At 33.7% G+C, this 12,846-nt stretch overlaps 1 protein-coding gene across 1 annotated transcript; it reads right to left on the reverse strand.

Moving 5' to 3' along the window:
* Nucleotides 1-661: 661 nt before the first annotated feature.
* DEFB112 (defensin beta 112) lies at nucleotides 662-8,553 on the reverse strand. The gene is made up of 2 exons (XM_063725278.1): nucleotides 8,377-8,553; nucleotides 662-2,360 (listed from the first exon to the last, which is right to left on the reverse strand). Exons 1-2 carry the CDS (start codon nucleotides 8,468-8,470, stop codon nucleotides 2,134-2,136), a joined length of 321 nt encoding a protein of 106 aa, XP_063581348.1. The 5' UTR covers nucleotides 8,471-8,553; the 3' UTR covers nucleotides 662-2,133.
* Between the last annotated feature and the right edge of the window lie 4,293 nt (nucleotides 8,554-12,846).

The following is a 12,846-nucleotide window of genomic DNA, read 5'->3' on the forward strand; positions in this document are numbered from 1 at the left end:
ACAGCTATATTTCCTCCTGTCGACTGCTCATACTATTTGTCCTATTCTTTACTTATAGCACTGGTGCAGTCCTCTAGTATAATGTTATGTGGAAGTATTGATAAATTAACAACATTCTTTATTTGTTTCTGAACTTGGGTGAAAGTGTTCAATAATCCACTGTAAAATATGGTGTTTGATCTGGCTTTTGGTATAGGTAAACATTATCAATTTAAAAATGATTCCTCTGTCCTCATTTTACTGATACTTTTATCATGGAGTTAATGTTTTATAACTCCTACAAATCAACAGGAAAAAAAGATACAACCACTAAAAAAAAAAAAAAAAAAGTCACCAAGACTCAAATACAAATTCACAAAAGAGCATTTCTAATGGCCAGTATCAACATCAATTATGGAGAGGTTATCAACATCATTAATGGAGAGGAAAAAGGAAATAAGACCAAAAGACCAAGATGATATGCATTTACACACACAACAGAAGGGCTAAAATTGGAAAAAATGTGGACCAGCTGGAACTGTGGTACACTGCTTATTGGAACTTAAATTGGCATAATCATTTTTTGCTGTCAATATCTCTAAAAGATAATAATATAAACAGTTTATGTTGAAACCTCTCTACTCCTAGGTATATAACCATTAATAATGAATGCACACATTAATACAATTATAGCAGCTTTATTCATAATTTTCATCTATCCTACCACAGATACATTAAATTATAGTATGGTACACTGTGAGACCCCTGAAGTGGGGTTCAGAGTTTGGATCATAAACCAAAATCACAAGATGAAAATAGGGTTATTTAGCTCCAAATTGACACTGGTCAGAGAGCATAGTATTATACATATCAGGAATATCGTATATAATTTGGACACCCAGATGCATTTTCCTATGTGCCCAGGTACTGTGTACAGGATATGTTTTGGCTATAAGATTAACCAAAGCTGACATGTGTATATGTCACAGCAGCATAAGAAACCTACAAGGTACAAGTAGCCTCAACTTAAATACCTTGTTACCACATAATTTTAAGTGACTTACTCCCTTTTCTTCATGTGGCCTTAGTCCACAGGTTGTAAGTCACATAATAACCAAGCCTGCCAGCCAAGGACACAGCCTAGAGGACATTCTTTAAGTAATACTTAGCACATACCAAGCCCTGCAAAACCATCACCTATTTTTAGAGTTGATATTTCAAAATGTTTGAATAAGGGGAAAATTTTTAATCTAGGTGAGATATTAAGACCAACTGCTGACCCTTTCCCTCAAGGACATATTTTAGCCTTTGTTAACATATCCTTGCCACATAAATCCTGGGTATGACAAAAATTTCTGTAATAGAAATTATATGTGTGTGCATGCATACACACATATATATTTTGTTACATTATTTTTTAAAAACTTAAAATTTACTAAGACACCAATAAGTAGCATGATAAGAATCATCTGATAACATGCAGAAACATTAAAAACATGAAACAAAGCAAAACAAAGCAAAAAAGTTAATCATAATTTCACATTATTATTATTGACACAAGCTGCAGGGATTTACCATTCTTCTTTTTCTTCCTCAACCTAGTCTCCCTCTATTCTACCTTTTGAGATTATTCTTGGAAAAAAAATCAGTTATTTTTATTTCATAATTCTTTCAAAAAAGAGAGAAAAAGTATAACCAGGAAGTATAAGCATTATGAGAAAGTTACGAGGATTTCATAATCCTTCAAATTTCTTTCAACAATTTTTACTAGTTCAGGGATCACATCTCTTTCCAACTCTGTCCCCACTCCTGAGTCTCCTCAAAGAATTCTTGATAATACCTCACTAATGACTCATAATATGCTTTTCACACTAAATAAGGAATTGGCCCCAGAATCTCACTAAACTTAGTGGTCCCATCATGGATTTTCTTTTCCACACTGCTTCTATTCCAGAGTTCAAATCCCTGCCTTGTATTCTGATTCTTTCTTCCAAGCAAGCACAATGTTTATAAATATTTCTGACTGAAATATATTTTATTTAATTATTTATTCATTATAGGTATGCACGCATGGAAATTATAGGTCATTAATGAAGTGATGAAATAATGAGAAGACTTCGTTAAGATGTGTCATCTTCTTGTGGATGGATTTCTTCAATGATGTGAGTCTTTAGGGTACCATTCTTGAGTCCCTACTGAGTCCTCTGGGATCCAATTATTTGGGTTCGTAGGGTCACATTCTGTCACACAGCAACGAGTTGTAGGTCTTGCACAGTATGAAATCCTAAATTCACTATCATCACATTGATTTTTACATCGACCTCCAATCGCTGTACATGCCTTCCACCTATTAAAGGTGATATGGTGCCCTTCACTTCTGGCTGAAAGAAGGCAAGAACAGCTGGAATTAGTAATCTAGGTGGGAACTCCCAAGATTTAAAAGAAGACACGGAAGTAATCACAGACAACAGAGGAGAAATAAAGGAAATGGATATTTGCTTTAATTTTTTTGTCCATATCAGAGCAGATCAAGGAAATCAACAAGTATACAGTTCCTAAACTAGAGGTTCCATTCCTATGCATTTTAAATAATTTTGTAGTGACTCAATAAGGGATTTCTGAAGTGCTTGCAATGTATTAATCTTCCTCTGTCTGTCTTGCTCATTGACTAGAACCATTGGATATGAGTGGGATGATCTCCACCCTCTCACTTATTATTCATTCTTAGTACTGTTCTGTGGTAAATGTTCTCTTCCTTTTTAAGATTCCATGGTTCTTTTTAACCTGACTTGAGCAGTTCTAAAATATTGAAAGATACAATTTTATTTTCCTTAAATATCTCATCTCCTCTTGTATCTGCATCCTAGAGCCAAGCACAAGAGAAGTTTTGCTAAAAAAAAATAGACACTTTGGGGTGATTAGAATAAGGAAATAGTAAATAACCACAAGCTGTGGACATAGTGAACATTTTGGCAAGGCTCATAATTTTCTAGTTCTACTTTGCCATTTTTCTCTTTCATCCTGAAGTTTCCAATGCTGTAGAAAATTTTTAAAAATGTCTCTAATCTCACTTTACACCATAATTTCTTTGACTTTGTAACTTCCACAATTATAAGGAATGATGTATGTATCTAGATAGAAGGTCTCTCTGTCACTAACAGAAGTTCTGATCTGTAGTTGCAGGTATTCATTTATTCTCTCTATCTCCACAGATACATGGCACATATCACTGGAGAGCCAGGTTTTGAACCTATATAATAATTTTTAAATTAATTAAAAAGTTTAATAAAAATTCTGGAAGAGACTGTCTTAGGAAGTACATATCTACCATTACTCGACTAATATAAGCATGCATTGCTGGACATATTTCAGAAGGTGGATAAAAATGAGCAAGTCCTTATCACTGATGTCTATAAGTATGCTTTCATCTTAAAAACCTTTTTATTCTATAATTAACCATTTTTGTGTCCATCTTTATAAATAAAATACATATATATCATTTTATATAAAGTAGTAATATTACCCACAAATTTTGCAGCAAGAATTTAAAATAACTGAGGATTTTGAGACTACACTATCAGAGGATATTCCTTTTAACATACTCTGGATTTGCAGTGATATGTACTCAGTTATCTAGGAGCCAGCACTTTACGCAGTTATCTTTGCTAATAATTGTATTTTATTTGCAAATAGTAAGAGTAATATGAATAATGGTAATAATAATATTTCAAGCCCATATTTACCCTGAGATATGAAAGGTACATTTCATAATTTGATTAACCTCAGCATAGTTCTGTTCACAAAGCAACATATCACAAAGGGTATTTCCTTCTGAGAGAAGGAACACAAAATATAAATGCAGAGCCTAATGTAGCACTGTAAATGAAATAGCCATGAGATTACTACCTACATCAAGAAACAAGATATTACTAGAAGCTTCACACCCTCATGCCACATCATAACCCCCTCCCTCTTCCCTAAGAGTAATCACTGTCTTGAATTAAACACTAACTTTCTTACTTTGCCTTATATTAATATTTGTATCCCTGAATTATGCATTTTTTACGCCTGCTTTTGAACATGTATACACATAAAAATATGTATAAATCTAGATATACGCACTATATATATATATATATACACATAAATAAATGTGTACATATGTGTATACAATCAGGGGTCACTTAGGGACAGGGATATGTTTTGAGAAATGTGCCATTAGGTGATTCAGTCCTTGTGCGAACACCATAAACTGTACTTACACAAATCTAGATGGTACAGCCTATCACATACTTAGGCTGTAAGGTATAGCCTATTACTCCTGGACTACAAAATGGCACATGTTACTGGACTGAATACTTTAGGCAACTGTAACATAATGGTAAGTGTTTATGTATCTAAACATAGACTGAAACACTGTTTTGCAGCACATGATTGTTTATACTGATAGTCCCCGAATTACAATAATTTGACTCAATTTTTCATCCTCAGAATGGTGCAAAAAAGACATACATTCAGTGGATACAATACTATAAGTAGTCATACAACAATTCTGTTTTATGCTTTCGGTACATTATCAAATACATTCCATGATATATTCAATAATTTATTATAAAACACTCTATGTTAGATGATTTTGCCCAATTGTAGGCTAATGTAAGTATTCTGAGCATGTTTCAGCTAAGGTAAGCTAAGCTATGATGTTCTGCCAGTTAGGGTGTATTAAATCCACTTTCAACTGATGATATTTTCAACTCAAAATGTCTTTATCAAGACATAATTCCATCGTAAATTGAGGAGCACTGCGTGTGTGTGTGTGTGTGTGTGTGTGTGTGTGTGTGTATCTTAGAGAGAATCATACAGTTTGTTTGTTTCTGGATTTTTAAATTTATATTCATATAATTCAACTTTGCAGTTGGATGTAGTTTGCAGTACTGATTTTCATTAATACATGGCATTCACTTTATTTATCCAATAAACTTTAGAAGATCATATAGGTTATTTGCTACAGGGAGGATTTGGCTGCTCTTAATATTCTTGTACTGTTTCTTGAAGCATATTTAATAATCTTCTGTTGGATAGATTTCAAATTTTGAATGTTCTGTTGAATGTATGGTGGTAGTTTATCATGGTTTAAATTAGCATTTTCTTGATTGCAAGTGAGGATGAGCACTTTAAAGAGGTTGTTTATCCACTCTTTCAAGTGGCTTAGGTCTTTTTTTCATATTTCTACTGAATTACCTAGCATTTTGTTATTTATTTATTAGAATTTTAAAATATATTCTAGATTTAAGCCCTTTGCTAGTTATATATGTAGCAATTTTTGTATTCTACTCTATGACTCTACTAAGCTGATATACAAGAACTGAAGGAAATTTTGCCATTGAAGTGATTGGTAAAGTGGTGTAATGGACAAGAGGGAAGAACTTTTAAAGGCTGTGGGTCCTAAAACATAGGCTTGGAATAAAGGCGAGCCTGGGGTTACACGAGCTGGCCAGGTACTGAGTGAACCTGGAGCCTGTATCCACCGATGCTGGCCTCAGGGCTGAGTCCACAGGTCCTTACCTGATGACTATGGCTGTGGAGCTCACCTTGTTCTTGGACAAGCCTGAAACCTGGGGGTCAGCTTGGTGCTGGGGGGAAATCCAGAGCCCAGGGACACTGGGGCCAGCCTAGCTCTAGAGAAACTCTGGAAACTGAATGTGATTATTGGGCCTAGCCTGAGTCTGTGGGGCTTGAACTAGCACTAGGGCTACTGGACAGGCCTGGAGGGGCAGTGAGCTGAGACTTGATGGGCTGGCCTAGAGCCAGAGGCTGTCAGATCCGGCCTGGTGCCAGAGCAGACTTGGAAGCTCAGTCTTCAGGTACTGTTCTGAAGTCTTGAGGCCATGGGGGCCTTCTCGGTGCTCGGTTCTACTTAGAAAGGGCATCCAGTGTTGGGTCCAAGGCTAAGTTCTATGGTCATTTCCCTCTCTTTCCTTCACAGGAAGGGTATCTGTCTCCAGGCTGTGCTGTCTAGGCTTGGGAGAGAGGTCCATGAGCAATGTGACACTGTCTTTCCTACCGTCTTTAATGTGTTTTTTCTTATTTCTGTAATCTACCCAAGTGCTGTAATCTCTCACCTGGTTTCCTTAGCTCTTGTGAAGGCATTTTCGTGCATGGATAATTGTTCAAATTAATGATTCTGTAAAGGAAGGAGCACTGAAAAGTCCCATTCCAACACCATGCTGACATCCAGTGAAACTTAGTCAAATAGAATTCTTTTAAAACTAAGTTCCCAGACCCTTATCTAGACTTTTGTTGCTCAATTGCCTTTTTGAGTTATCTTAATTAAACCACGCTTTAAAATAAACAGAACACCTTCATCATTCTTTTCATATAACAATATACTTTTTATATCAAAAAATATCGGTATTTTGAACAGTGGTGATTGATAAAAATAGTTTTGCCTTGGCTGGGCGTGGTGACTCACACCTGTAATCCCAGCATTTTGGGAGGCCGAGGCGGGTAGATAACCTGAGGTCAGAAGTTCACAACCAGCCTAGCCAACATGGTGAAACCCTGTCTCTACTAAAAATACAAAAAATTAGCCGGGTGTGGTGGTGGGAGCCTGTAATCCCAGCTACTCTGGAGGCTGAGGCAGGAGAATTGCTTGAACCTGGGAGACGGAGGTTGCAGTGAGCCAAGAGAGTGTCATTGCACTCCAGCCTGGGCAACAAGAGTGAAACTCTGTCTCAAAAAAAAAAAAAAAAATTGCCAGCTGTTGGGTAGGACGGAAACTGAGACAACAGTATAACTCCTAAGCACAATTGCATTAAAACATTTAAAAAAGTAATAATGTTGCTGAAAGCAATGGTTAGAAAATCTTTCTTCATGGAAATGATAAAAGGGCATTTGTCTAGCCAGCATTTTATCAAAAAAATCAGCCTCTACAACCTTAAAATAAGATTTCTTTCTTGTTTTAAACATGAAATTCAGTCTTCATAAAGCTATGAGGTAAAAGACAAGAACATATAAGTAAACAGGGACTGAGGTAGAGAATATACTCAGAATATTTACTTCATTTCAGTCGAAAAGTATTGATTAAAATGTGCAAGACACAATTCTACTTATTTTATTTTACCTGTGCTGATTTTCTCTTTCCCATGTCGGGCCTTTTCAAATATTGTGGAAGACGTATTTGTCTTTGAGTACATTTTTTCAAGCTTCAGTCTACATATGGTTGTCAATAATTTCATAGGAGTGCTAAGAGGTTGGTAAGAGCTCACTGTAAAGTAAAAAAATTTCTTTAAAAGTAGAAGGAAAAATATTTTCAGAAATAAGGACACCAATGCAGTTGTCTCTATTTAATGGTCCTATATATTATAAAAGGTTTTACAAAATGATAAACATATAGTACACGTTTAAAAATCCAGTTAAATGAATAAATGACTTGGCTATTAATAAGTTCACCTTGCATGGCTATTGTTAGGAAAAATAAATTAATACAGGCAAAAGGCAGAACAAATGCTAGCTATTAAAATCATTATTAAGAAGAAAACCTGTCAGTGTTTATTGAAATCTGTATAATTCTTTGTATCTCAGAAAAATTCTAAATATAGAGGGAATTATAATGAGCATGCTTTAATTATTTTTTATAAAGAAGAAAAATTATTATCTGATTTAAATTAACTCCCTTGTTGGTTTACATTATTAATTGAAGTTCATAGCCTTGTCCCCTTTTGGTGAGAAATTATTAGCTAAAAAGCTATTTATGTTTAAATATTAGGGCAGAATAGCAGTAAAAGAATGAGTTACTACAGATTTATTTTAAGGTTACCTCCTCTGATCTCAATACTGACAGATATCTTGATAATCAGAGAAAGCAGCAAGATAAAGAAAAAGGAGAATTTAACTGGAAGTGAAGAGTAGACAAGTGCAGCTTGTCTCAATTGTTAATAAAATACAATCTGAAACTTTTAGCAAGACATTTTATCTGATTAACCTCTGCTATAAATATCACTGTAGGGGTCAATGATTTCCAATCATAATTCATAACTTTCCCAGTTTTTTCTAATCTATTAATAGATCAAATTCAGTTAAATTTGAGTGTTGAATAAATACATATTTCATGGATCTGTGAAATCAATGTAGCATTATTTTCTTCTAATCATTTATGTATATGCATAAATGTGAATGTGTATTTTCATGTAATTAAGGTGAATTACAGCCTTTTCTAGAATGTTGTGTTTGAAAAATTATTCAAATATTTTTACCTGAGAACTGTGAATAAATGTAATGTAACATGGTGATGGTATTAATAAAATGATTTTATAATGTCAATTCTACTTTAAATATCCCAGCTCCCCTACTTTAATGCTGGCCCCTTGACCCCTCTAGCAATAATATTCATATTACCTGGTGGAATAAGGACTCCAAAAAGCAAAATACAGAAAAAGAGAAGGATCTTCATTGTAAATGATTTCTTGGTATAAAACAGTGTACGGATCATCTGTCTGACTCAGCTGTTGTTGAAACAAGGAAAAAAAAAACCCTTACATTTAAAGAAGTCTTCTGCATAGTTTTGACTACTGAAGCTTATTAAGAGCAAGAACATTTCTATGCTTGGTGAATAGTGTCATATTCAAAGAGATAGTGACTAGAAAAAGCTGCATTGTCACACAAAAGTTACATCTGCTGATTTCTCTTGCAGTCAGTTTAAGAAACTTTAACAGTTACAAGAATATGGGTATAAATTGCTAAGTTACCAAGATCAGAAATAGTCCTGCAGCAATTCACTTGATACCCCAGGAGTACTAGCTTTATATAATTCCATTCACTATTTTAATGGCCCCAGTATTAACAATGAATCTCAATGTAACAAGAAATCCAAACCATAGAACTTTAAGACTGAAACTATCATATAGAATATTTAATTTTACATATAAAAATGTTGAGATCCAGATTTGTCAGATAATTTTATAATCCATACTTTCTTTATTTAAATTATGTATGAACATAAATCATGACAGTATTCTGGTGTTTATGGATATTATCCTGTCAAGTTTAGCTGTACCACGAAGAAAGTTCTGTCCCCTCAAGTGGGATTTGTGAATGTCAATGAAAAAACGTTCAATGTTATAAACCTAGAATGCATTTCTCTGTTTGTTTGTTGTTATTTTCTACATAGTGAGAAGTTATTTCTGAGTTAATTTGTAAGTTTTCCAAAGTCGACTACAGCAGATATATGATAAAGAGTTGATTTTGTTCCCCAGACCCCATAAGGAATAATGATCCATTGAATCTCTCTTACTATATACTCATAGAGAGCACTAAGAATCTGGGTGTAAAGAAGCCCCAGTTAATATTAGTTATCCTTATTTTACATTTATAAGAATGTTATTTACAAAGGTGTTGCAACTGAAACATGTACAAATAATCAGAATTGTGGCAAGGTTTCCTGGGCAAAGTGATAAAGAGATATGCTCAATAATTTTTCCCTTCTACAACCAAATTCTTCACTGATAAAATATGAATTAAAAGTAAAGGACTTGACTAGGTGCAGTGGCTCATGCCTGTAGTCTCAGCGCTTTTGGGGGACGAGACAGACATTGCACTTGAGCTCCAGAGTTCAAGACCAGCTTGGGCAACACGGTGAAACCCCATCTCTACAAAAATACAAAAATTAGCCAGGAGTGGTGACACACGCCTGTAGTCTCAGCTACACTGGGATGCTGTGGTGGGCAGATCTGAGCCCTGGGAGGTCGAGGCTGCAGTGAGCCATGATCATGCCACTGTACTCCAGCCTGAGTGACAGAGTGAAACACTGTCTCAAAAAAAAAAAAAAGCTAAGAATTTATACTAAAAGCTAAGAACTTACTGGGGTTCACTGAATAGAGGATTTAACTATCATTTGACATAGTATAAGATTATTTCAACCATCCCTATGTAAGATTAATTGAACAGATATTAACAGATATTAATCAAACACCTACCATGTGCCTGTTACTTTTCTAGTTGCTGTGGTACAACTGTGAAAAGGGTAGGGCATTTGATTGTTGTAGATGAGACAAAGCTCTAATTGGGCACTGAAACCAAAACCCAAATTTCATTAAAAATAATTTACATATTATTATGCTTTCTCTGTTATCAGAACTTCTGTGAATAAACACAAAGAAAGAACAGCAAAGAAGATAAATGTCTCATTGATTTTTTAATTTTAGCTCTTTCCAAAGACATGACAAAGTTGCAATATTTCTGCCTTAATGCAAGGACTGAAGTCGTTTAGAAATTTTATTTTGAGTACTTATTTGTTAAATCCAAAGGGTGAAAAATCAAACAGCAATATGACAGCATTAAAGGTGATTCACTTAGGGGACTTTGTGACGCAGGTCTAATCCCATGGAGAATGTGGAAACTGCTCCTTTTTTTTGAACAGGTTAACATCAATCCTGTATTATAAATGTCCAACATATTAAACACATTCTACAAGATCTACACCACAAAACAAAAATAGAGTATGCCTTTCAACATTTGGTATTTGGACATGAGAATACATAAAATTTAAATTGCTTTTTTTGAATATATTAAGAATTTAAATCACAAACAATAGAATTATGCAGGAGTACCTGGATTCACTGATCTCATGGCCACCTCCTAGTAACTGTAGATGTTTAGAAAACAGATAAATAAAACATTTTCACTGCCTTAAGAAACTCAAATTATTTTCAAAAAGACATGCAAATAAGTATATGAAAAATGAATAAAATAAATGCTATGAATGTTTTATGACAATAGTTCTCATGTATTTTCTGAGTATAGTATTTTTTTAACTGAAGCACAAATAAATCTCAATACGTTCGAAGCTTGCATATTATAAGGTTTCTGGACCAGAAATTTTGTTGATCTAATAAGAAATCTTGTCCTGAGGAAACTAAAGCTAACACTAGTATGCTGGAGAAAATATTTTATCCTTCTTTATTTTCCCTTTACTGTCTAATTCTACATTTAGTTACACAATTAGTGAGTGACTTGGTTTCTACAAAATTTAGGTTTATCAAAAACCTCATCACCCTGGACAATAAAGACACACAAAATATACTTACCCTCTGCTGGTCAAGGAATAAGAAGAGTAACTCCCATTGGACCACTAAGGGTGCCTCTGCATGAACAAAATATCCCCAGTTGTTTTTTGATCCTAAGAAATTGTTATTTTTCACTGCCTAAGAAAAAAACTTTCAATTTTCCTAAATATTTTAGAGGAAAATATATAGAGAGGTTGAATGCATTTATGCTTATGTTCATATTCAAATGTCTTCTTCGTTAACTACATAGCCATTTTGCCTCCTTGTCATTTATCACCTAAATATCGGTAAGATAACTCTGCTTGAAAAGACATATCTAGACAGTCATCAAATATCCTTTTTCATTTTTAACCTAATTTTAGTGATCACTGTGAAGAGCATCAGCGCCACAGAATATACATTCATGAGTCACCAAGTCCTCTTTTCTCTCTGTTTGTTTTGCTCATTTATTGACTGAAACCAGGACTGGAGTGAAATTTAGTAAACCTATATGTTAATTAAGCCTCAACAAGCAGATAGGAATGACATCCCTGCCATCTGTATAGCTTAATTTTTACGTACATATTAAATATAAATTTGTTGCTGTGTAGGCTCATAATTAAGAGATTGATCAAATCTGTTACCCCATTTTCTAACTTTATGTTAAAGTAATGAGTATATAGCACCTTTATCACTGCAAAGGCATTCACTTTTAGAGACTATTTTTTAAAAATAACATTTAATTTTGTTTTTTTTTGTGACGTAAGCTTTAATATTTTCATGAGAAATAAGAATAAAACTAAAAATATACTTTTGGGATAGAGTATTTGAAATCAATAACTATAAAACAGAGAAAAAAGAAAAAAATTTTCACTGTAAATAATTTATTTATCAGGTGTAAAGAACCCACTGATGATTTTTTTTGGTTCAGGTGTTGTTTAAGTAAGGATACAAAAGAATCCCCTCATTTATAGAATTTCCTTAGTAGTCTTGATATTGAGTCTATATTGGGTTGAATAATGCCAAATTCAAAGAACTGATGGCCAGAAAAGAAAAAAATGCATGGTCAGCAAAGAAAAAAATGCATTGTCACACAAAATATATCATCTATTTTTTATAAACTCAATGAAATCTTCTTGAAGAGAAACTTTACAGTTACAAGGATGTATGTTTAAATTCTTAAAACCTCAGTTTTAAAATTATGCTATAACAATTTGACCCTTGAGATTTGTTTAAATAAACCTGTCAATGCTGAATCTTGATGTGAAAAGATATCTGAGCCATAACAAATTAATTTGAAATATTGTAAAGAATACTAAGGTTTATAGATGAAGACATTGAAGCCCAAAGAGGTTAGGTTATATATTATGTATTATTTATAATTTATTAAAAATAGACTCACCAATAGTTATAACTCTGCCTAGCTACCCTTAGACTATTTTGATAAAAGTTCCTAAAGTAGGACTTATCACAATTCAGAAATATTTCACTTTTTTTAAACTAGAATCCATGAATTTGATTTTTTTCCTAAATTACTGTTATTTCTAATTTAGTGTGTAAAATTTGCATAATTTATTGCATATTTATCTTTATTCCTCAGTTACTGGTCGTGAAAACAGAAATTGATTAGTTCTTTTTCACAACACTTCAAGCGTGCCCAGGAAGTATGGAAAAGTAAGATCTTAGCTCATGTTTATATGCAGAGTAACAAGATTATTAATCGCATAATCATAATAATTTTAGAATGTATAAAGATTCCAGGCAGATCCCATCATAACTAGAGCGATTAAGTAATTATCTAGGAATTGCTTCCCTTCTAAATATT

Source organism: Pongo abelii, chromosome 5 (assembly GCF_028885655.2).
Source record: "Pongo abelii isolate AG06213 chromosome 5, NHGRI_mPonAbe1-v2.0_pri, whole genome shotgun sequence".
Lineage (NCBI taxonomy): Eukaryota > Metazoa > Chordata > Mammalia > Primates > Hominidae > Pongo > Pongo abelii.

Bases quoted from the DNA above. Each gene is read 5' to 3' on its own strand.
- DEFB112 (XM_063725278.1), bottom strand. From the start codon at position 8,470: ATGATCCGTACACTGTTTTATACCAAGAAATCATTTACAATGAAGATC. The intron at 2,361-8,376 runs GTAATATGAATA...GCCTTCTTTCAG, and splicing joins TGGAGTCCTTATTCCACCAG to CCAGAAGTGAAGGGCACCAT.